Raw genomic sequence first — 25,604 nt, 5'->3', positions numbered from 1 at the left:
TAATAGAATTTATGATCAAAATTTGGGACGCAGACCGAAAATATGAAAATATGCATTTTGTTATTTAGTGTAATCAGGGTTGTTAAAATATCAAAATATCAGCTCTCTACAATTATCTCGCCTGAATATTCATGCCTCAAATACAACTGCTCTTCTCTCTTCATTGAAACTCTCAGCGCCGAACATAGCCGAACACGTTTTCGTGTTTACCCACTCGCGATTGACATTTTCCTTTTCTCTCTCATTCTCGCTTCCACGAACATCATACCGCAACAGCGTTTTAACCACAAAAGCCGCCACAAAACCAATTTTGCAAACGCATTTTGAAGGGGCGTCATGCGTGGTCGGCTCCTAATCGCCCTCTCGCGTTCTCTCATTGCAGTTTTCGGAGAGATTGAGAGACTCAGCGGTGAGAGCGCATAGTCGAGGAAAAGGGAAGGAGTGATAGAGAGAGAATGGCATCGCTGGGAATCACGAGACATAAGAAGAGATCTCACAAGCTATAGTGACGGCCAGAGCTGAAAATGTCAGGGGTCCTGACGCGAAAATCAGCGACGCATACACGATTTTTTCAGATCCATTCACTGAACCGCAAAACCGTGACATAAACAAACCCGACTCAGTCGTGAGTGCCCTAGCTCACTGAGCAGCTGCAATGCGAGGCAGTAGTCGACCAACGCTCATTCGGCGTTGCACACACACATAAAGAAACAAGTTTTTACACAAAAAGTTGGTATTTATGCGTGGAAATGTAATTTTGAATATAAGTTATGGTTGTTTTAAGTGTTTTTCCCATTCAATTGTTTAAAAATAGTTGAAATAGTGTTTAGAGAGGATTTTGCGGGTCAGTCATACGACACGAATTGAGTGAGTGTAGCTCATTTTTTCACGTCTCTCATTCTCCAGCAGCCGACCGGCACGAGTCAGGCGGCAGTGGTTGAACGGACACAGTAGGCTTACAGTCACATGCTAGCAGTGAACTGACATTTTGGTTTGCTTCATGTGTACGCTGGGTTGGAAACATTTTGCAGGCCTGGTGACGGCCGCTACACCCTTACCAAAAATCATGACTTTTTGAGTTCCAAATCCCACTTTTCATACGATTTTTTCAGTTCAACCCACGGTTCAACCCATATAACCATTTTTATGGTTGTAGTACCTGAACTCAAAAAATCGTATGAAAAGTGGGATTTGGAACTCAAAAAATCATGATTTTTGGTAAGGGTGTATACTCTCGGATATTTTTGGTGCAGAGATAATCTATTGATAGCTTTTCTATCACTCTTTTGCAACACTGAGTGTAATTGGGTACTAAAGCCCTATGCCAATTTTTAGGTACAACTGTAAAAAACACGATTAAAAACCATTTCTGATCACTTTTTTTTCATTTTAATGCAAAAAAAAAAATTTACAAGACAACATTTTTTCGATGGATCAACTATGGTCCCCTTGGAACGAGCTGTCAAGTAGGAGCTTTTCTGTCAAGAAGGACCGCGATGTTAATTTTTCAAAATTGATTTAAAAATCCATTTTAAACTCTTTGTGGTCGTACAAAGGGTCATTGTTCTCAGAAAAATAAGCTTTATCGCTGTGAACAATAATATCAGCAATCTAAGCTTCATTTTAGGACCCAATTAAAGATTACGGCCAAAATTAAACAGTTATTTCTATTACACTGATAATCAACATTACACACTGTTCAGTTCACTTTTACACACTTGTATGGGATTTTTCAGTTCAAGTATGATTACACGAAAGTGTGTAATCATACTTGAACTGAAAAATCCCATACAAGTGTGTAAAAGTGAACTGAAAAAAGTGTAATGCTGTTTACCAGTGTAAGATTCATTGTGTAACCCCACCATCGACATCCGCGCACCCCTCGCTCGTCTGTCACGTCCGAAATGTCACCCATCGATGACGCGTATCGCACTTTCCGGCAGGGTCAACCATGTTTATGTTCCGAGTCTCGCGCCGTGCATCGCAAAAATTTTCTTTCTCGGATAAAATTTATGTATTTTTGGTGGATTTAGGCAGCGATTTTCAATAGCTGAGTGTAACAGAGGATAAGTGAACCGCGGAATTGAGGATCGTTAAAAAAATCAATCGTCCATTAGTTGTTTTCGCCGGGAATCGTTCGATTGTGTCTCTTAAGTGGCGTACGTGATTTTTGTGTATTTTCACCCGGTGGAGGAGCGCTAGTTGCGGCGGCTGCTGCTGGGGCCATAAAGTGGACTCTCGAGAGCAAAACAAGCAAAACAAGTGGAGGACGGCGATTAAAAGATACACAGAAAATACCAGCAGAAGGAGTCGTTGTCTGACCGGTATTTATCTTTGTCTGAGAAGATATATATTTTTTTGTTGTGTGCTGCTCTTGATTGGATTGAATTATTGGTTTTCTGATACTACTTTTTCGCTTTTTAGGATGACGAGTACCTGAGTGGCGCGGAAGGATAAAGGAAGTTCTTATTGATTTAGCGGTGTAGGTTTTGGAGATTGCTGGCCGCCGGACGCCGACCAAAACGAGGTTTGTGAAATTTAATTTTAATTTTTTTGACCGGATGAGATTTTTTCAGTCGATACATTGCATACTTGACGCTTATGTGCTATTTTGTATCAGACATTCTGCAGGCAAACCTAAATATTTGGTCAGGGGGCATGTGCACCTTTTTCAGGAGATTTGTTATTGATTTTGCATGGTATTTATTGACAAAAACTATTGAAAATTGATAGAAACATGTAGATATTCCTGTAATAATTCTGGAGAATGTCACCATTTAGATTTTATAAAATAAATATCCGAGCAAAAGATGATGGACAAAGTTATAAGCATTAAATTTCTTACGAGAATTTCTAAACATTTTTCTGATTTTTTCTATTCAAACTTCACCTTCTAGTATCAATAGGTAATTGTTGATGGTTTTGCTCATACAAGGCTAGCCGTTTTGCTCATATTAGTTTTGAACAAAAGTCCCATATTCTGGACCCCCGAATATATATTGATCGATAAATACAGTATTAAAAAACATTTTTTATCTTTATTCCCATGAGTACGGACTAAGTAAGAGTTTTTGATTCTTCCTACAATCATAAAACAATTCATTGCGTCCAAAAATCAAGCCGAACATTCCAGGGATTTGTCTTTTTTATGTATTCTCGTCAAACAGCAATCAGTTCTAGAGTTTTTTTTAAAAAAGATCCTATAAGCTATTGTGTTTCATATGTTTATAGGACCTAACCAAACTCTGGAGTTGTTTTCTAAAAATCCTTCTTTTGTAAATTAAAATGAACGGCAATTTTAGATTTCCGAAAACACACATTTTTATTATATGACATGTCAATTTGGACTAATGGTCAAAAGTTATAGCCATTTTAAAGTAAAAAAAAGAAGTTAATTTAAAATCTAATAATATAATAATATCTCGAAAAAGCGCAGACCAACTGTATAATTTTCCATGTAATTGTGCCCGCAGAATCCGAAACTGATCTTAGAATTGACCCAAATTGTCAACATATCAATTTTTGGTCATATTTTGGGTTTCTTTGTAAAGTTATTATTATAAGTATGTAAAGGACATGTCAAATAATAAAAAAATGTGTTTTCCAGAGCACTTAAAGTGCTAAGAACATCACTTTTTTTTCAGAACTTTACCCTGAATTGCTACGTTCTATAAATCGATTTTTGAGAGTTCTCTCAGATGCTTTCTCTAAATTTGGTCGTAGAAGGCGTAGATTGCGAGATAAAATGTTGGTGTCTTCGACAAAGTTGCTTGGATTGGCAAGCCCATCAACTTTCTAGAAGACGAAAAAATGCCCAAAAATATTCCGGAAAAGTTAGAAATTGAAAATCATCCTAATCCTGAACCACCCTATTTTTCAACCAAAAATGATAAAAAGATAAATAAAAAAAAAAACATTTTTTTTCGTGTACCTACTATTTTTGAAAAATCGATCAAAAAATCCCTTCTCAAGACACAGATTTTCATACATTTACATACCCATTTTGTAAGACCAGTCGCCAAAATTGCATGGAGACTTGTAAGCATAAGCATAAGCATAAGCATAGGTGCCCACCCGCAGTTGCTACTCCGTTATTGACCAGGACCTCCAGAAGTTACATCCACGAGCCGTGGAAGATAAGTGGGTGCTATCTTTCCTCGCTTCGCAACTTCTCAAAGGCCCCTATCATGCTGATCAATACCGGCGCCGGCCACGACCAGTGGTAGGGTCACGGGGAAGTGGATGGGAATGTTAGTCCGATACTTGAGTGATAGAGACCGCCCAATCGACTGCTTCTCCGACAAAGTATCACATGAGTTTTGAGGGGGTTAGTAGATGGGTATGAGGTCAGGATTCACGAGTGGCAGTGATGTGACCATGAGCATTTTGTTTATCGGTTGAAATTTTAAATCTTAGGCAGCCGGCTGCGGAAAGATAAATAATTGATTATTTAAAGATTTGTTTTAATCAAACGCGTGCCAACCGAGCGGTAATGCTATGGGCTGGACTTATCAGTATATTTTTACTGTTGGTACAATTAAGATAACGCGAGCAAATGTCAAAAATAGTAGATGAGTTAATACTAAAGCTGCCAGTTGGAATAAATTATTACGATCAACGAATATAAACGAAAAGAAAACAGGACACCACGTAACCGATTGTAATGAAATTAAAACAATAACTTAAACGAACTTAACCGGCGACGTGCCTTCCTATCAACGATGATAAAAGAAGGACTTATAAATTTAAAATATAAAAAGACTCCAAAAAATACGTTGCATAGTAACCGCGAAGTCCCGCTACTCACAATCGAATCCGAAAGATAGCTATCTAGAATTTTAAATATAGTATTAATTCGACCGCGATCCTCCAGAAATTCTTCGTCGGCGTGCCTTCCGATCAACGGTGATGTAAGAAGGGCTTTATTCATTAAAATGATTTTATACCATAAGCCTTAAAACATATTCGTCGGCGTGCCTTCCGATCATCGATGATATAGAAAGGACTTAATCCAGCAATACGACTTGCTTGTCTCGAAAAAAAAAAGAATTCGGATCGTTTCTATCGAAAACTATGTAAGAGAACAAAAATAAACTCATTGGCCAACGAACGCGCGAACTAAAAATAAAGAAAAAGAAGAAGACCAATCACCCCATGCACACAAACAGCGACACAAAAGAGATGAAAACAACACGAATCAGAAGAAATCCAATCACCCCATGCACACAAATAGCGACACAAAAGAGATGGAAAATAACACGAAAAAAACAGGACTGCGCGTCCACACAGGCACCGCACTACTGATGCCATTATTTAATTATAATGACCAATCACCCCATGCACTCGAACAGCGACACAAAAGAGACGGAAAATAACACGAAAAAACAGGACTGAGCGTCCACACAGGCACCGCACCACTGATCGCCAAAATTGCATGGAGACTTGTATAGAAAAACTAATGATGCAAAATGGCTTCGTTTGGCATAGGAAATGCATGGACAAAGTTTCTTCCAAATAAAAAAAAAATAAAATAAAAAAATAAAAACAAAAGAAAGTTGATTTGCTAAATTGTAGAAACTTGTAGCCTAGTTGGTAACTTCCGTAACCACTAGGCTACATGAACCCGAACTAAATTTTGTTTAAAACGTTAGTTGAAAAAATGGCAAAGATTATCGAAATTTTCTATTCGAAAATACTTCAAATTTAGCAAAGCACGCAGCAAACAATCCGATGGTAAAATCGCATGCAAAAGCATGCACACTGCATTACATTATTTTTTTTGTAAACGGGTAATTCTCCGCCAACTCACACAGCAGTTGCCCCGACCCCTCTTCAATGTGAGTGAAACTTTGTCCTAAGGGGTCCCTTTTGTCCCTGATCACGCATCCGAGGTCTGTTTTTTGATATCTCGTGACGGAGGGGCGGTACGACCCCTTACATTTTTGAACATGCGAAAAAAGAGGTGTTTTTCAATAATTTGCAGCCTGAAACGGTGATGAGATAGAAATTTGGTGTCAAAGGGACTTTTTATGTAAAATTAGACGCCCTATTTGATGGCGTACTCAGAATTCCGAAAAAAACGTATTTTTCATCGAAAAAAAAAAACACTAAAAAAGTTTTAAAAATTCTCCCATTTTCCGTTACTCGACTGTAAAAAATTTTGGAACCTGTCATTTTATGGGAAATTCAATGTACTTTTCGAATCTACAGTGACCTAGAAGGGTCATTTTTCATTGAGAACAAAATTTTTCATATTAAAATTTCGAGTTTTTCTTTTCTAACTTTTCAGGGTTATTTTTTAGAGTGTAACAATGTTCTACAAAGTTGTAGACAATTACAAAAATTTTAATATATAGACATAAGGGGTTTGCTTATAAACATCACGAGTTATCGCGATTTTACGAAAAAAAGTTTTGAAAAAGTTACATTTTGTGTTTCTCTTTTGAAAAAAAGTTTTCTAAATGAAAAAATGAACCTTCTGGGTCATTGTAGATTCGAAAAGTACATTAAATTTCCCGTAAAATTACATGTTACAGAGTGTTTAAATTTATTGATTTTTCGATGAAAAATACGGTTTTTCCGGAATTCTGAGTACGCCATCAAATCGGGCGTCTAATCGGACACCAAATTTCTATCCCATCACCATTTCAGGCTGCAAATGATTGAAAAACACCTTTTTTTCGCATGTTCAAAAATGAAAGGGGTCGTACCGTCCCTTCGTCACGAGATATCAAAAAGCGGACCTCGGATTCGTGATCAGAGGCAAAAGTTACCACCTAGGACAAAGTTTCACGCAAATCGAAGAGGGGTCGGGGCAACTTTTACTGATTCCGTGTGAGTTGGTAAGAATTACCCAAACACAAAAAAAAAAAAAAAAAATTGCAACCGACGGGATTCAAATCCAGCGCCAACAGTAAGGACTGGCGCCTCGACCCGCTCGGCTATTTCGGACAAGTAGGTTTCCCATACTGATGGGCTAAATACTTCAGGGTGTAATATTACATAGAATTTCATAAAATAATGCAAAATTACATACATGCAGCTGGATAACTACTTTTTTTTTGCTGTGCATAATGCAGTATTTATGGTTTCTGGCCAACTAACCTTAAAAGACGTTTCTTTCAAATTATTTAAATTAAAAAACGGTCTTTTACATGATTGAAAAGGAAGTTTTGCTTTATTTTCCACCGCAACCGTATTTACACTATTTGCTTTATTCTTTTTTTTCTTCTTAACTTTTTCGTCTCTGCACTGCTGCTGGTGCACTTTTGCTTGAGACTGTAAAAATAGTACTGGAAAAAAACATGTCCTGTGCATGGCGGTGTAATGCAGCGATGTTTCCAGTGTAAATAGGACAGACCAAGCAAAAAGACATAATATAGAAAGTGGGAGAGAGATAGATTGTAGCAAAGACTTTGCCCTCTTTTTATTTGTTAGTTGTTCTTTATTTTTATATTCTTTTGCATATTTATAATGCACACCTTTGTTGATGCAAAGTGGTTCGTTACCTTTTTTCTTCTTCTTGTTTTTCAATTTGGTTTTGAATATTGATTTCTATCTTGTTCTCGTTTTCTTGTGTTTTTTTTTGTATTTTTCAGCGCGCGCACATACACACACAGAGAGAAGTTATGGCAGTAGTGCCATTGTGAAAGGAGTTGTTTCCACCCACCAGCGTGTCACCGAGTTGCTTTCTCGCAATAGTATTATTTATTCATATATATAGTAAGGTGAGTCTTTCAGTTTGTTGTTTCGGTCGATTGATTATTATGCACGGCTACTACACAACATCGTTAAGCGATTTCTGTTCTTCTTGGTTTTGTTTCCCTACTTGCAGTTTTTTTTTTACTTTTTTATTTTATCATTATCTTATTTCTAACTTTATCTTAGAAAAAATGTACCTTGTGCTGTCAATTCTCGTGTTTTCAACTTTCAATTCGTGCAACTTTGGTGTACTATTTTGCGTCACTCGTTTGCTTCTTCAATTTTTTTTGTAACTTTCTTAAACTTAGCCAAAAACCTAAAATCTCTGCCCACTTATTCAAACTCGGACTCCTGCCCTGCCAGAGGGTTCCCGTCGCGAGTGCTTTAACTCTATAAATTTCCCGCGTAAAGCTATTTACAAATTCTACAAAACATCGCTTGTTCCTGTTTTATCCTTGTGTGGGTCCTTGGGTACAGAGCAGAACGTGAAGATTGGGGGAGTTTTCTTTAAACCTATCCTTTTTTATAAAGCTATGATCCCGACTTCAGCTGACGACAAAAAATGGTACCTTCCTGCTAAGCTAGGTGCGCCATTGCTTTTCCGCTATGTAGGTTTGGCAATGGCGAAAAACTTAAAAAGACTGGTCCCTTTTCTAATCAGACATGGTTGTTAAAATGGTTGGAAAGGAAGCGTTTTATTACTTTTAAAGTTGTTTGTATACATTGTTTGGTTACGACGAGCTAATTTTTGATCAAATTATACTTAGGTAAATAATTTATTTTAAGAGAAATTCTCCCAAAAATCGAACCTTTCTTGTTTTTTGAGTTGCCTTAAATTTTCTACTAGTTAATTCTACATCTTAAGCCCTTTTCAAGTGTGAGTCTTTAATTTTTAACTTTGAAATAACTTTTATTTGAAAGATTAAAAAAAATCAAGAATGTTAATTTGTTTTTATGTTGGCTGTTTTCATAGACAATTTTATAGGATTTTTTTTAACTATTCGTAAATAGAAGTTTATGCAAAAAGAAGATTTTTTCAGTACTGTCGTACATTTTGCGACGAATGCTGAAAAATCGAATTGATACTAATGCTGAAAAGTTCAACTTTTCAGCACTCGTTTCAGTTATTGAAAGGTATCAATTTTCCATTCTGTTATTTTTGATAGAGCATGCCAGGAAAAGTAAGTTGTTTCATGACGGAATTGCAAAAAATATTTTCAGTCTTGGGTGAATTTCCGCAAAAATTCTTCCAATTTATTAAATTTACCAAATTTGTAAAATACTTATTGATTTACAATCCGATCAAAATCAAATTATTCGCTCTACAGCATTGCCTTGGCGTTCTCGATTGCGAGATTCCTACTCGAAACTAGGTGTTCGAAGGCTTGATTGTTGAGGCAATTGCAAACCTCTTTTTACACCTTAGCTTCCATCCACCCCGGGATTCGAACTGACGACCTTTGGATTGTTAGTCCAACTGCCTACCAGCGACTCCACCGAGGCAGGACCCAGGGAGACGACTCCTACACCTGGACTGAGCTAACGACCTAACCTTTTTTAGGTTAGTCCGGGACCAACATTTACTTTCCTTCCGACGGAAGGCGTGATCAGACAAATCTCGTCTCGAAAAATGCCACCGGGACCGTCTGGGATCGAACCCTGGCCGACTGGGTGAGAGGCAATCACGCTTACCCCTACACCACGGTCCCGGTCAATCCGATAACGCATCTAAAACGTAGTTAAAGAAAACGAAATTTTTTCAAAGTTATCGAAAAAATATATTTGTTTTTAAAAATTGGCAACGTCTCTAAAACAAGTAGTTGTACCCCTTTAAAAAGTAATTCTTGATAAAAAATATCGAATTAATTTGTATTGCAAAGTGCAACAAATTTCACAATTTCACGGACTATTAGTTCTCGAGATCAGTGGACAACAAATGAGGGCTAATTGGGCAACACTGAGAACTTTTTTCCAGTTTTTAATCTTTGCGTGGTAATATATCAGCTACCAAATAACGATCAACGAATTTGAAAATTGAATTTGTTTGGAATTTTCTCATTTCTTCGATAATATTTTTTGTAATTTTTGTAAAAAATGGGCACTATTTTTTCAAAAAGTGCAAAACCTCAAAGTATCGTTACTTCAAAAAAGCTATCACTTGAAAATGGTTCACTTCATCCAAATTTCACTATAGTATTTCATAATTGTGAATTTTATTTGATATGAAAAATGTAGTCCTATTTTTTTGAAAAATCATATTTTTATTTTAATTTTGGCCGAAGCAAAGATTTTTTCCTGTTCTACAATATTCTTAAAAAAAATGAAAATTAACTTTAAAAATTTAGAGTATTTTATGATACCATTTTTTAATGAAGTCAGCATTTTTCCGTGTGTTATTTTTTTCGGCGGAAACTTGCTATTTTTTTTAGAATTTTGCCGAAGACATAAAGTTGATTAATAAATTCCTTCAAAAGATAAAGATTTTTGAATTATAACATACTATTTTTGTATGCACAGAACATCTGGCGAATTTGTATGAAAAAATATATGGACAACCGAATGATGCAAAATTTGAAATACAAAATGGTGATTACTGTAAAACATGGGAAACGAAGTAGAAAATATAGAGAATATTCAACTGTTTTTTCGAAACTGATTTTTTTGATCTCATAAAAATATTTTAAAAGTTTACCACTCAAGACCAATTATTGGTAAGGATTTAACATGAAAAATATATTTTTTTTTCTTCGTAAGTCGTCATATTTTAAAACGGGGTATTTCTGAAACTAGTGGTTCGATTTTCAATGTGAAAATTTCCAACTTTTGTTAAGAAAATGTAACATTTTCTTTTCATCAAAAATAATTTTGAAATTATAGAATCATGAGTAACTTTGTGAAAGGGCTGAAACACTTATTTTTAACAATCAATATTTTTCGAAAAATCTTTTTTTTCTCTGAAAAACACTTTTTTTTAAATCTTTTTCTCCGGTAACAGATTTCGCACATTAGCGCTAAAAATGCCATATAAAAAAAATCGAAAATTAAAACCGTCATCTGGGGCGAATTGGGACAGCTGTTTTAGCCTTGTGATCTCATAATTCTTTGATGTTTTTTTTATTGTTTTCGGATAGAACAGTTATGAATTTTTGAAAAATAGTGATTTTTGAAAAAATCGAAGTTTCATGCAAAAACAAATTTGACGTAATTTTTAAATGTAAAATTGAATTTCCAATCGAAAAGTACTTTACAGATTTTTTGATAAAGGGCTCCGTTTTCAAGATATAGCCACCGAAAGTTTGATTTTAGCAAAATATTTGCAGTTTTTCGATTTTTAAAAATAGTGACCATGAGTGACCATCGCTAAAAATTTTTTTTTGAAAGGTTCAGAAAATTTGCTATAAAATTGTCTAAGAGACATTGAAGATTGGACCTCGGGTTGCTGAGATAGAGCCGCTTTAAGAAAAAGAAACACGAAAATTGAAGTTTTCTAAATCTCACCAAAACAACCCACCATTTTCTAATGACGATATCTCAGCAACTAATGGTCCGATTTTCAATGTTAATACATGAAACATTCGTAAAATTTTCCGATCTTTTCGAAAAAAATATTTTGATTTTTTTTAAATCAAGACTTGCATTTTAAATGGGCGTAATATTCAATGTTTGGCCCTTTTAAAATGTTAGTCTTGATTTAAAAAAAATTAAAATCTTTAAAAGATCGGAAAATTTCACAAATGTTTCATGTATTAACATTGAAAATCGGACCATTAGTTGCTGAGATATCGTCATTAGAAAATGGTGGGTTATTTTGGTGAGATTAAGAAAACTTCAATTTTAAAGCGGCTCTATCTCAGCAACTCGAGGTCCAAATCTTCAATGTTTCTTAGACAATTTTATAGCAAATTTTCTGAACCTCTCAAAAAAAAGTTTTAGAAATGGTCACTTATGGTCACTATTTTTAAAAATTGAAAAACTGCAAATATTTCGCTAAAATCAAACTTTCGGTGGCTATCGACTTGAAAACGGAGCCCTTTATCAAAAAATCTGTAAAGTACTTTTCGATTGCAAATTCAATTTGACATTAAAAAATAATGACAAATTTGTTTTTGCATGAAACTTTGATTTTTCCAAAAATCACTATTTTTTTCAAAAATTCATAACTCGGCGGCAGATTTTTTGACCATGTTTCTCTATGGCTCAAAAGTTGCGGATTTTAGTCCCCTAAAACATATCAAAAAATCTCAAAAATCAAAAAATACGTATTTTGGGAAATTGAGTTTTAGTGCAAATAAGTTGATTAAAAAATCTGCATTTTTTTCCGTTTACCTATTTTTTTCTCAAAAGTCCTCAACAATACCTACAACTTTGCCGAAGACACCAAATTGATCAGAAAATTCACTCAAAATTTACAGCTGTTTGAATATTTACATACCATTTTTGTATGGACAGCAGCCAAAACTGTATGGAGACTTGTATGGGTGAACCAATGACGCAAAATAGCTTATTTGGTTACATGGAAGGCCCCCACAAAGTTTAAGTCAAATTAAAAAAAATACAAAAAATAAAAATGGTCCAAATCGGCCGATTTCGTAGAGAGTTGGTCGCCTGTACAGTTGTTTAATTTCCAAGATTTCTAAGTATTGACGAAAATTTTATTAAAGCGAGAAAAAAAAGTTGTACATTGTAATTTCATAAAAGTTCAACATATTTTTAAACGAGCCCAATCATGTAAAATAATGCCTTTTTTGGCATTCCGGATTGTTCTCAGTTGATTAGACTTCTATTTCCATTGAAATTTTGATGTTTTTTTAAAAAGAAAATGATTTTTCGGACAAATTATTTTTCCGTGTACCTATTTTTTCAGAAAATTCCCAACTTCCATTACCAACAACTTTGACGAAGACACCAAATCGCTCAAAAAAGATACAGATTTTCGAACAATTTTGTCCTTAAAATTGTATGAAGACTTGTATAAAAAAAAACTTGTGATAAAAAAAATACTTTTTTTGACATATGTAATAAACGGACTAAATTTCATCCAGTTTAAAAAAAATACAAAATTTCGAAAAAGAAATGCGTGCTTCGGGAGAATTACTCAGAAATTTAACTGTTGATTTTAATTTGATTAATTTATATATTTAATTTCAGTATAGAAAAACAAATCAGTGAAAAATTATTATTGAAAATGCAATTTAATATATTTTTTTTGTTCAATACTAAACTAAAATTGATTTTGTTAGAGACTTTCCCATTAGAAAAATGTATCGCTTGTCATAAACAATGTTCAAATCTCTAAACTTTGCATTAACATACTGTAAACAAAAGTGGTTAGTAAACAATATTAAATTTAGCTACTTAGCTAATTAAACTGAAAAATTCAATAACAGTTAAAAACAAAATAATATCCAAAGAATCCAATGTTTATCTTAAAAGTAGAAACAACAGAATTTTAAATTGCAATGGGATTTGTCATCATCGCCAAGGTTTCTTTTGGAAATATTGGAAACATCAAATTACCGTAAATATTGGTGAATGGTGATCCAAAATTATGCACTTTAGAGAATTTATATTTTATCTTTATTATGCCCTTAATTCAAGAAGTAAATTATAACCTCAACTACGAAAACATAAACTCAACTTTTTTTTGATAAGTTAGTTTTAACGACTATGTCGTCAATTGATTTTTTCTGATTAAATTCCTCGTCAACACTTTGTGCATTCTTATGCTTTTTTAAAGTAAAAATTCCAATCTATAGTAACTCTAGTATGGTTGCTCGTTTAGAATAGATAGATTTTAGTTTTTTTTTCGTTTTCGTTTAAGTGTTTTTTCCCTTGCTTGCTTGCTTTTTCTTGTTTAACTTGCCGTATAAAGTGAAAATTATTCTCGAGGTGCTTTAAAGTAGTTGAAAACTCTCATAAAACGTGGTTTCAAACCGATGACTTGTTGTTTTGATTAAAATTTGCTCAAATGTAATAGAAGAATAGACTTTAGTGTTTTTTTTCTCTCTTTATGATTTAGAATAACAACTTTATTGCGATAAACTCTGAAGGTGATCTCATCTAAAACTCTTTTTTTTTCAAATTGATAACGTGAACGGGAGAGGTATAGTAAAAGGCCATTAACGCGTAGAAAAAGGTTGGTAAATAGTGGCAAAAGTTTGATTCTGAATTCGCTTTTTTCACTTTCTCTTTTGTGTCGATCTTCTTCTTCGAGAGAGCGGTTCTCTCTCTTTTTCGGCGGATCTTCCGAGCAAAAAAGAGAGGAGCAAAAAATGCAGATTAGGCTCCGCAGGATTATTTTGGTTAAACAATAACAACTCTAGGACTTAAAAGGAGGTAACCTTCTATTTACAAAGCACAGCTTTTCCTCAAATCGCTCCGTTGTCAAGTATAAATATGAAATAGTGTCAATCAATCGATAGGGCGGATTTAGATGTAGTATATTTTCTCCTTGTTTTTTTTCTGCCTCTCGCTAGTTGAGATTTATTCAAGTGTGTATAAAAAGAAGAAATCTTTTTTTTTCTTTTTTTTATTCAGTGGGTTGAGTGGGTTGTTTCCTTTTCGCTTTGAAAATGTAAGCTTCTTAGGTCCTAGGATTATTCGGTTGAATCGTTTTTTTTAACTGTTTTGTTTTACTGAGTCCCCATTTTTATTGTTTTTAGTTGTTGTGTGGTTGAGTTTGGCTCGCTACTTTTATTTATCATTTGCAGTTGCAGTTCAGTTTTATTTGGTCGCGCGGTTTTGTGAATGGTTTGATTCGTTAAAAAAAATATATAAAAAATCTCATTTGGATTTATTCTGACCAACTGTTCGTTTCTCTTGGTGGGTGGGTGTTTTAAGCCAATTACAATTCACTTGTGAACGAATTCCGGTAATCGGTGTGCCCATTGTAAACGTTAATTAAACGAAGGGTAAAGTGGTGAGCTTTGCGGTAATTGGGCAACAGTGATCCAATGGAGCGGATTTAATTACTTTTTTGCCAGTGAATTGTGCCCAATTTTGTTGTTTCGTTTGGTTTGTTGAGCAAAAAAGAAGCATTGAAAATTCTTAAAACGCTTTTTTCATCACAATAAATAAATGAAAATTCAATTAAAATCATCAACATAATGCGATATGCTCCCCTATAAGCAGAAGTAATTATGTTTAAATCATAGCCAATATTTGCAATTTACGTCCCGTAGATATTAATAAAGTTATTAATTTGTGGGTTTTTGAGCTTTTGTAAACTAACCATACGGTGAATGTAATCGTTATTTTAAATTTCTTTTTTACTGAAATACCCACTTCAATTTTTGTTTACAATGCTCAGAACATTTCAAAAAAATTGCTTCCAAAAAGTTAAGAAAATTTATACTTCCGCTTGAAATGCGGGAATTCCCGGAAAATATTTTTTTACGGGAAATCCCGGAAATTCCCAGTATTTTTCCCCCGGTACGGGAAATTAGACGCTCTAATTATGATATAAAAAGTGAATACCTTATGAGTTTTTTTTTGCGATTTGAATTACACGTCATACAAATATATCGATCCTCACATTTTATATTGATTTTGTCTTTCAATTTCCATACAAAACAAATCTTTTTTGTGAGGAGCGTGGACAATCACTGAACCCGTCCTCCCCCTAAAGTGTCCACGTAGTTTATGGATGGTTCCAAGCTATTTTCAATGAACAATAAAAAACATATTTTTGTATTGCATTTCTTAATTTTTCGGTACACCAAAATCCGATGAAACTTTGACAATTGTTTCACTGCATAAGGCATTTATTTTGTAAAGCGTTGAAATTTTTCGACACTAGGTTTATAGCATCAATACTAAAACGGCTCGTCGTTATATGGAACATTTTAAAAATGATCTAAATGAACCAAAACAAAGTTTTTTTCGATGCTTTCTGGGCCTCAAATGTTTTAGGGGACACCAAATGTCATCTTTTCAGAAATTTCCAGAATGGGCAAAAAATCTTTGATCGAGTTATGAATTGTTGAATCAATACCAATTTTTTAAAAACTCGAAATACTGGTCGCAAAAAATTTTCAACTTCATTTTTCGATGTAAAATCAATTTTGCATTGAAATAGTACTCTAGTGAAATGTTAAGGTAACTTTTCCGGAAATAGTCGCAGCCCATCCTAAAAAAATATTTTTGAAAAGCTAAGATAATTCTCTATATTTTGCTTTTTTGATCTTTGTTGATACGACCCTTAGTTGCTGATATATTGCCATGCAAATATTAAAAAAACACGTAAATTGATGTTTTTCTAACTCTTACCCAAACAACCCACCATATTCTAATTTCGATATCTCATCAAGTAATTGTCCGATTTTTAATGTTAAAATATGAAACATTCGTGAAATTTTCCGATCTTTCGAAAACAATAATTTCAAAATATTTAAATCAAGACTAACGTTTCAAAAGGGCATAATATTGAAGGCACCAAAAAAAGTTTCAGTCGGATTAAAAAATACAAAAAAAAAAAAAATGGAATGACCGAAATCTCAGAGAATTGCTTCATAGTTTTACGATTTTTCTATAACAAACTTTTTAGACCATTGATTTTAGCCCTAAATTAGAGCGTCCAATTTCTCGTCCCGGAAAAAAAATTCCCGGGAATTCCCGAAAAAATATATTTCCCTTTTCCTGGGAAATTTGTAAATTTCCCGGGAATTCCCGAAATTTAAGCAAAAGTCCACATTTTCTATACTTTTTGGAACCATTTATTTAGATGCTCAGAGAAAAATAAATAAATCATCTTTTGTTCAATTAAATTTTCAATTAATGCTCACATACAATTAATGAGATTATCAGACACTTTGATATCTGATAATATTAATTTTTGAAGCTACGGGAAAATTAAGTAAGCTTAAGAATATTTTGGAGTTAGTTCATAAAAAATATACTAATGAGTTCAAAATCAAATTGGCATCTTAACATTTTTAAAATAATTTTGTGCAAGAAGAATTATTTCAATTCATTTAATACCTGGTATACAAGAAATTACAATATGTTGTAAAAGAAAAAGGGAGCACTGGTGTTAGAAGGTTAAATATCAAAACATGTAAGACTGATTGTGACATGATGTCAATTCCAAATATTTGAAAACATTGAGTTGTTTGAAGTAAAACAAAAAAGATAAGTTTGATTTTTGCTTTGCCATTTTGTCCAAGAACTTAAACTATTATGACTTTTTTTTAGAAAAGTTATTTGTCATGAAAAACATAATTTCTGCATGTTTTTTTTTTCAACTTTTTGTAACAAACCACGCTCTCTTTTACTGGTCAAGGAGGCAAGAAAATAATTTGTATGATTGTGGAGTATGGATTCATTTTAGGGGAAATTCTCGTAGGTTTCGCAGGTTAAGCACTCGCTCCTAACTCCATCCAATTTGATATTTTTTCTATTTAAACAACTAATTTTGCAAAACTTTCAAAAGTAACTTGCTTGCTCACTTCTTATTGAGCTATTTATCACTCTATTTCAGTTGAAATCGCCTTCAATGCGTATGACATTTTTGCCCGTTACCGACAATTATCGACATTACCGACGGCTTTTTGGTTGTACTTTACAAAAAAAAACACTTAGCAGAACGAGGATTGAACCACCAACTTCTTGGTTATTGATCCGACACGCTACCACCGCGCCATGGATGCTTAATGAAAAGTGAGTGAAAGAGCACCAGCATATGCTTCTCTTTGGAGTGTTGCTCGGGGACGGGCCAGCATTATATGTGTTGGTGAGAACTGCAGATCGCTGAAATTTTTACACGCGGGCAAAAATGATCTACGGGCTTGATGCAAAAAATGTTATAAAATATGACATTTTCTGCAGCAAATCCAATGTTGCAGATTTTGAGATATATTTTTCCTTTGGGTGTACTGTTGGAGCTTACAAAATAAGAAAAAAATAACATTTTCTTGCAGTTTTATGATTTTTTACATGCAGTTAAGCTGTTAATTGATCTTCACACTTGTTTTAGCCTTTCAGTCGCTGTTCTAAACAGCAGAACCAAGATCAAAACAATTTTCAATAAATTTAAATTTTCCGGGAATTCCCGGGATTTCCCGGGAAATTGGTTGAGAATTTCCCGTTTCCCGGGAAATTTGTAACCCCGGGAAATTGGACGCTCTACCCTAAATTTTACCTAAGTATGGAGTGTTGGAGCTGTAAGTTTGTTTGAAAAAAAAAAGCAATCAATGAAATCGAACGACGAGTTCGCTGGCAAACTTGGTTTGCTTTTGAACCTTCATTCGTGTTTGACCTTGAACACTATTTTGTTTGAAACAGGGTTCGTCGGGTTCGCCGAACAACTGTTTGAAACCGTGTTTAAACATTTGTCCTAAACAAAAAGTTCAAGCAGAACATGAGCTTTTACAGCCGATAATTTGTTGTTTTATTGAAATGTATGTAATTTTTGAGACAAAAAATCCTTTTTAGCTGAGAGAACCGTGCAAACCAAACAATTGTTGTCACCAGAGTTCAAACCCAAGTTTGAAACTCAGCGTGAACTTGGGTTTGTGTTCGAACATCCGCACAAAACGGAATCAGAAAAAAAGTTGCTGTTTGGACGCGGGTGACAAAATTTGTCAGATGTTCGAACAATTGACAGTTCGGCCAATGACTGAAAAAAAGGCATTTCTAGCATAACATTGCAATAGGGCCCCGAAGCCGAAGTGTAAACAAAGAGTCTATCCTGCTCGTTCCTGATGTAAACATTAACTGACGTGACATTTTTTTTACAATTTGACGGATTAGGGGTGAAACGGGTATTATTCGCCTACTTGATACAGCATTTGACATATTGATCACAGGGGTAACAAGATCTACCTTTTTTGTTGAATTATTTTTTAAATAAATTTTGTTACTCCAAAACTTGAGGTGCTTGAGGTGGTGTTTTTTAGCTCTACACAGAAAAAAATGATGGTAATATTCATCAGGAAATGGTGACAGATCTTGTGGCAAAAAATGATTAATTTTACCCCAGAAAATGATGAATTTTCATCAGTTTTGATGAATATTCATCAGGTTCACATTTTTACACATTTTTTATGTAATATTACTCAAAAATGAGGTAATATTCAACGTACCAAATTTTCAACATTCCAAAATTCAACTTTTTTTTTCTGTGTAGACATGCTCCGAATATCACTTTTCTCTAAAAATTCATCCTGGATTGCTCCGTTGCAAAAACTGATTTTTGAGGGCTTGCTCTGATGTTATTGAGAAAATCAGTCGTAGAAAGCGTAAAGTGCTGAATTGGTGTCTTCGACAAAGTTGCTTAGATTTGCATGCCCAAAAAAAAATCTAAAAGAGAAAAACCCTTAAAAATAAACATTCCTGGAATCTTATTTCCTAAAACCAAGCCAAGAGTTGCCTCTTACCATTTGCTATTAGAAGACAACCTAGCTCCAAAATATCTAGTTTTTTCCACCTAATTTTATGATCATTTTTAATCAATTTAACAAAATCGAAATAAACTAAAAAGTGACAGATTATTTGTAAAAAATGAGGACAAAATTATTTTTTATCATAAAATTGGGTAAACTAAAAGCTGAATAAATTCACTATTTTGCTAATGTTTTGTAAAAAAATATCCAACATCAATTGATGAGTTGGTGTTCAAAGCTTTTTTTTTCCTCAGTGCATCAAGATTAAGTCACATAAGAGGCTTACAAACATTCAAGGTTCCCCATCAATTATGCTCCATTTCGCAAATTAATTGCTCGAATAGACCAATGTTCAAATTGAAATTAATTCCAATTTGTCAAACTAGATCGTGTCATGTCACTACAAACCATCAACTTTCGGTTTTTCAAACGAAATAAATTTCCCATTCTCGGCCCCCGGACAATTAGCAAACAATTTGAAATTTTAACCACAAAATAAGTACTTGTAATCCTATTACCGATGATGTGTTCGACGACAAAGCTTCGTGGAAACTGGTGGAAAAGCTATTGGTCCTTCGTCATCGAGCAAAACCACAAAGCTCACCTGGCAAAATAAAAAAAAAACTTTCCAAAGGTGGAAATCCGGATTAACGATGCCACAGCAGAGAAGGGACAGGGAGTCGGTGTTTGGTGATAGTGTGAAAATAAAAAATCAAGAAACGCATCAACTTTGTTTTGAAGCTTTTTATGAAGTTGGTTTATAATTTACTTGCTTTGCTCTTTTGCTTGCATTCTTGCTTGTGGTGTGGTGTGTTTTTTTTCTTCTGTGTGCGGTTTGTCCACTTCCATGTTTTTTTTTTCCTTTTTTCATTAAAATAATTTCCTTTTCTACTCCAACTGCTCGACTCACTTTCTACGTAGCGTAATTATGATTTCGTAATCATCAGGAATCATCAGAGGGTGGACTGTGAGCGAGATTTCTTCTCGAGTTTTCAAAGTAAAAAGCGCGAGAGAATAACGTATAACAAGAGTGACTTCCTTCGAGTCTTAGTTAGCTTTGCTGAAAATAGTTTCTTTTCTTTTCTTTCTTTCTGGCTCTTTCCCCTAATAGAAGTTAGTAAGTGTCATTTTAATATATCAGGTTGTGTTTTTTGTTTTGTGATTCAATTCGATTGTGTAACAGTATGGATAGAGAGTGTAAATACTTTCTCATGTATTTTTCTTCTTCTTTTGTTATCAGCTTTATTACTATTAGACTCTTTAGATGTTTTAGTTTTTGTTTCTTCCTAATGACATTTATCGCAATATATGTGTGTGTGTTTCTGTGTTTTTTTTTATTAAATGTACTTGTTTCCTCTTTTATTAGCAGTTTTTTATTCTTTCATCTGATTTGTTTTCTTAATTTCTCTTTTAAATTTTAGAAAACAGTGCAACTGTCCCTTTCTTTGAATGTCTCTACCGTTACTTCTGTTCTATTTGTTTCATTCGCGCACAAAAATTTCCATCGAAAGTTGCTACCTCACTTCAACTACTTCTTTCGCTACTACCCACTTATAAGTTTACTTTCTTCTAAATAGAAAAAGGGGGGGTGTCTGCTTGCATGTGTCGGTAAATCTATTCTGTGTGTATTCTCTAGTGTAAATCGCTATCCTGCAGCGCTCCAGCAACATTCGCCCTTCTAAACTGCAAAGTGTGTGTGTGTTATCTTTTTGCTGCGTGTGTGTGTGTGTTGTGGTACGTAGAAATTATCCTCTGTATATTTATTTAATATTTTTAATAGTAATAATAATAATAATAAAAAACACGAACAATTTAGTCCTTGACTTCCGAGGTCGTCGCCTCCGGGGCGCTTCCGTCGTCCGTTGATTGTTGTTGCTCTTGGGCGGCGACTTCGATGGCGGCCGCTTCCGCCGCGGCAGCGGCCCGGGCTTCCGCATCTGTGGGGGGGGATATTTAAGCGATTAGATTTTTCTTCTAAAAAAATCAGCAAAAAGTAAAACTTTTGTAAAATTGTCTCAACCTCTTTGAAAAAAATCAGATTTTGATCACGACTTAACAATTCAAAAGGACTTAAATCATATAATTTAGCCTTGTAAGTCGTGATTTCAAAAATCTGAAAATATTTAATATTTCAAGAGGTTAGCAAAATTTTACTCAAGTTTTTTTTTTAACATTAAAAATGTGATCAGTGATTTTCAAGATATATGCAATTTAAAATTGAGGATTTATTGATAGAACAAAAAAAATTTTTTTTTGTTAATTTTTATTTTAAGCTAGGCAAATGAAAACAATGGTAATTGTAGAATTTTGCTATTTGTAATATATTTTTAAAAGATATACAAGAAGGAACCCAAATTGAAAACAAAAAAAAAATAAAATTGTTGAATAGTTTATCTTAAAAGTGGCTATAACTCAAAAATTTGTACCTTATAAAATTTACAAAAGTACTTTTCGTTTAGGAATTCTATTTTATATCTATTTTTTGTGTGCTTTTTGATGCTATGAAAAAAAAAATCCAAAGAGTTATAAACAAAAAAAAGCACGTCCGTCAAACCCTTAGCTCAAAATTAAAAAATGTAAAAATTGAAGTTGGTAAAGTTTGTCAAAATCGATATTTTGTGATGAAAGGTTATTTAGAAAAAATGGGTTTTTTTTAGCGTGTAGCTTTTTCAGAATGGTTCTTGTCATATCTTATAACTTTGCCAAAGACAATAAATCTATCAGAAAATCCCTTCTCGAGATACAGATTTTCGAATGTTTCATGGCACTTTTCTATGGACAGACCCCAAATTTTGTAAGGTGGCTTGTATCAAGAAATTAATAATGCTTCTTACAATTACACAATTACAATGAAGAGTGAAGGAGGTATTAGACTACGGCAAACAAACAAACAAACTCGCACATTTTGACAGTTTGTCTGCGTTGTTTGTTCGCGAAAAAGTGGAAGTGTATTTGTTTGTTTGTCATAGTCTAATACCACCTTCATAAAAAAACACTGTTTGGGCAGGTAGCGCGCTTGTTGAAAAACAAAAATTGTCGGAATCATAAAAACTATCTTTAGAAAATTATTTTCTACAAAGAAAAAAAAATTAGACGAGATGAAATATTATTTAAAAATCTCTTACGGACTTGAACAAACCAATCAAGTTCACGATTTTAGCGTAAATCTCACCATTTTTTGTTTTGTTTAAAATCATTGTTTATTTTGTTTTTCTATTATGTTCTCTGAGGTTTACGTATCTATGAATGTATTAGAAACACGACATTCCAGAGTTTTTTTTTTTAAAAAGGTTCTATAAACAAGATTTTCAATTTGCTTTTTAAGTATTTTTGAAATCGTCTTGAGTCAGGGGTGTCCAAAAACATCCAAATGGCATACAAAAAAATGCAGAAAGGACATTGATAAAAAAAAATAGAATTTTCCCGATAAACATAAATTGATATTTTTATCTTCTTTGTACCAACCATTGCGTGCATTTTTTTTCATAAATTAAAACCCATATTTTTTGTTGTTGTTGCATATTTAAAGTCAACTGAATGCAATTTCTACGGGTAGAGCCGTTAATCTTGATTTTTTCCCAAATTTGAAAGTTTTTTTTGTAAATAAACAAAATTTTGACTTTATTATATAAATTTTCCGGCGAACCCGATAAAAATATTTCTGACACAGGCTTTTTGGTCCAGACCGAGTATTTTTTTTTAAATTTTTGAATAAATTTTCAATTCTCTTTTTTTCTGAAAACCTATGCAAATGACTTTTTATTTGCGTCCAAGAGCGCTTAAATAAGATATAAGTTGCGATTTTTTTAATTTAAAAAATAAATTGTTTTGCCTATTTAAAAAAAAATCTGTTAGAACCACCCCAAACTGGCAAGGACCACTGTCATATGGAATTGCCTAACAAACCTCTTTTTTCATAAAAAGTCTACTATTTTTTATGTTTTGGCTTGTTTTGGGGTTTTTTTTTTAAAAAAAAAGGTCAAATACAAAATTTTATATTATTGTTTATTGGGTGTTTTTGAGTACCCCTGACTCAAGGTGGTTTCAATATCAAAAGTGAAAAAAAAAGACTTTTTTAAACAAATAAAAACTCAAGATTTAAATACATACAGCCCCGACTCGATTATCTGAATGCCTTGAAAAAAAAATCTCTTCGGATAATTGAATCACGAAAAAAAATGTTTTTTGTCGTTGTCTTATTTTTGGTTTTCGAGCTTAAGTAGGACGCTAAAGTATTTTTTTTAACCAAGATGGCTGCCATAATGGCGGCGATAAAATAAGAAATATGAAAAAAAACATTTGGTAATTTTATAGTCAATACACTATTAAAATTTACTGAAATGGGGTCGCAAAACTCGATTTTAAGGTAAACAGTTAAAAAAAATATTAAAAGGATATTATCTTGTTCGTGATTTGATTATCCGAAGTCCCATGCAAACCTTCGGATAATCGAGTCTGAACTTTAAAATGTTATTTACGCAGACAAAATAAGCCAAATAAACGACATATATTTTGCAAAAAAATGGCAGCGGCCTTATTTGTAATTGAAAATGTGCAGTGACAATGTCACAAGCATAACCGAAATGACAAAGAACGATAAAATTTCATTTTTTTGTTAAATTCAAATGTAAAATTCTAGTTCTACAAAACCACTTGACAGTCGCTTGGCAGTAAACTGATAATAGAGAAAATTAGTTCCTCAAGCCGACGCATGGTGGTGCAAGAGAACAGAGCTGAGCTGAGTTCTTTTTGAAAAGGTCCAATAAACCAAATTTTCAGTTTTTGCTTTTTAAGTGTTTTTTAATACCCCTTACTCAAGGCGGTCTCTAAAGCACCCATAAAACAAAAACAAATTGGACCTTTTTTTAAAAAAAAACTCCAGAAATTATCCTTACTTGGCTGGTGTGAAACTTTTATTTGATTCAATTGTTTTTATAATTTTATAGATAAAGAGCCCTGACACGAAGATATTCGTCAAAAAAGCTCTGCACATATTTGAAGGGAAAAAGGGTCAAAGTGTCATTTTCAAGAGAGCTAAATAAAACTGAGAGAAAACTGTCTTTTTTCTCCGCTCTCTCCCGCATGATATTTCTTGTGTTCAATGGACTCAGCTGAAGAGATAGAGAGAAAAGTGGAATCCAAAAATGATATTTTACAGAAGAGAGAAAACCTTACCCCGCTGCGCCTGCTCCTTCCAGATCTTTTTGTTCTCCGCCAGGCAGGTGATCCACGGCTTCTTGATCTCGAACCGGTCCGGCTTGGCGCCATTCTTGACGTCCTTCGGTTTGGTAGGCGGTTTGTCCGCCGTCGTCGCCGTCGTTTCCCCACTACTACTGCCGCTTCCTCCGTTGTTTGCTATTGCTTCATTGCTTGTGGTTGGGCTGCTGCCGCCGCCGCCGCCGCCCCCACTGCTACTGTTATTATTGTTGTTGTTGTTGTTCGGTACACTTAGAGTATTGTTTGCTTTAATGCTAGTATTGTTGTTATTGTTGTTGTTGTTTTTGCTATTACTACTCATTGCGATTGGTGCTATTGGTGCTAAGACTATCTCTAACATATCGGCACACACAGCCATGCTGGGTTCGACGATAAATTCGATAAAACCGATCTGGGATTCCGCCACGAGCGTGTTGTTACGATCGCACAGTGGGCTGAAGGGGAGCCCGAGTTCCTGCTCGAGATCGCCCTGCCGGAAGAACTCCTCGAGCAGCAGCATCGTCCACTTGTGATGGATGTCCCAGCGTTTGGCCGGATGGGAAATATCACAACAGTGCAGTACCAGCGAGAGCGCCTTGGACTTGTCCACCTGCGGCTCGGCCAGCGTTAGCAGGTTGCGCATATTTTTCAGCTGTTGAAAGTGGAACGACATGTCGGTCGCGAGCACCATATCGATGATGAGCGACCGCAGCTCGCGGAATTCCTCCTTGGAGAGGTTCTGCAGCACGTTACAGTCGTCCTCTTTCAGCACCCGGAACGCCGCACTGATGTGATGGTTCTCCAGCACGGCCCGATCGTTGTACAGCATCGCTGTATCCGATCCGGACATCACGTGGAAGTTGTTGGTCGTCCCCGTGTGCTCGTAGTCGTGTATTAAGGCCGCTAGCAGCGTGGCGAAGATCTCCAGATCGGTCAACCAGTGCATCATCCCCGTCTGGCAGAGGATGTGGTGTACGGTTTGTGCGACATCGGCGGCGTGCAGGTTGTTGTGGTACGGATTGCGGAAGCGGCAGTAGCCCTCCTCGATGCGCGATAGGAACGTTTCCAGCGTGGCCGGCGGGATCTTGAACTTGTGGATCGTGCCGTACCGGTTCAGCAGGTCGTAGCCGAGGTACTTGACCGGCTGGCAGGTGCCGGCCTCGGCCAGCGCGAACACGTCGAACGACCAGTCGTCCAGGCACTGCGGGAAGGGAAAGAGGGAGAGCGTTAGAATTTGTCTCAATAAATTCGGTTAGGTTGGCACGACCACTTGGGTAGGCGCCGTTATTGGTCATGATCCTATTTTTATCTAATCTAATCATCCTT

General features: G+C 34.7%; 2 protein-coding genes across 13 annotated transcripts in view; one reads left to right on the top strand and one right to left on the bottom strand.

Annotated features, from left to right (window-relative positions):
- The first annotated feature begins 1,948 nt into the window (after window positions 1-1,948).
- Window positions 1,949-25,604, top strand: part of LOC120418412 (mesoderm induction early response protein 1) — a 30,551-nt gene continuing 6,895 nt past the window's right edge. Inside the window, exons 1-3 of one of the 2 annotated variants that reach the window (XM_039580790.2) lie at window positions 1,949-2,324; window positions 2,425-2,527; window positions 7,599-7,727. The gene's annotated coding sequence lies outside the window, so the exon portion shown is untranslated. The remainder of the gene's footprint in view (window positions 2,325-2,424; window positions 2,528-7,598; window positions 7,728-25,604) is intronic. The other variant, XM_039580792.2, reaches the window with a different exon arrangement.
- Window positions 20,840-25,604, bottom strand: part of LOC120418411 (dual specificity calcium/calmodulin-dependent 3',5'-cyclic nucleotide phosphodiesterase 1A-like) — a 673,125-nt gene continuing 668,360 nt past the window's right edge. For all 11 annotated transcript variants that reach the window (XM_052707729.1, XM_052707732.1, XM_052707722.1 and 8 more), the window contains 2 exons: window positions 24,258-25,479; window positions 20,840-21,019 (listed from right to left, as the gene is read on the bottom strand). In XM_052707729.1, the coding sequence (XP_052563689.1) occupies window positions 20,895-21,019; window positions 24,258-25,479 (1,347 nt within the window). In that variant the 3' untranslated portion in view covers window positions 20,840-20,894. The remainder of the gene's footprint in view (window positions 21,020-24,257; window positions 25,480-25,604) is intronic.

Source organism: Culex pipiens, chromosome 2 (assembly GCF_016801865.2).
Source record: "Culex pipiens pallens isolate TS chromosome 2, TS_CPP_V2, whole genome shotgun sequence".
Lineage (NCBI taxonomy): Eukaryota > Metazoa > Arthropoda > Insecta > Diptera > Culicidae > Culex > Culex pipiens.
The sequence above is the reverse complement of the archived record's forward strand: the minus strand, read 5'-3'. Positions and strand labels throughout refer to the sequence as shown.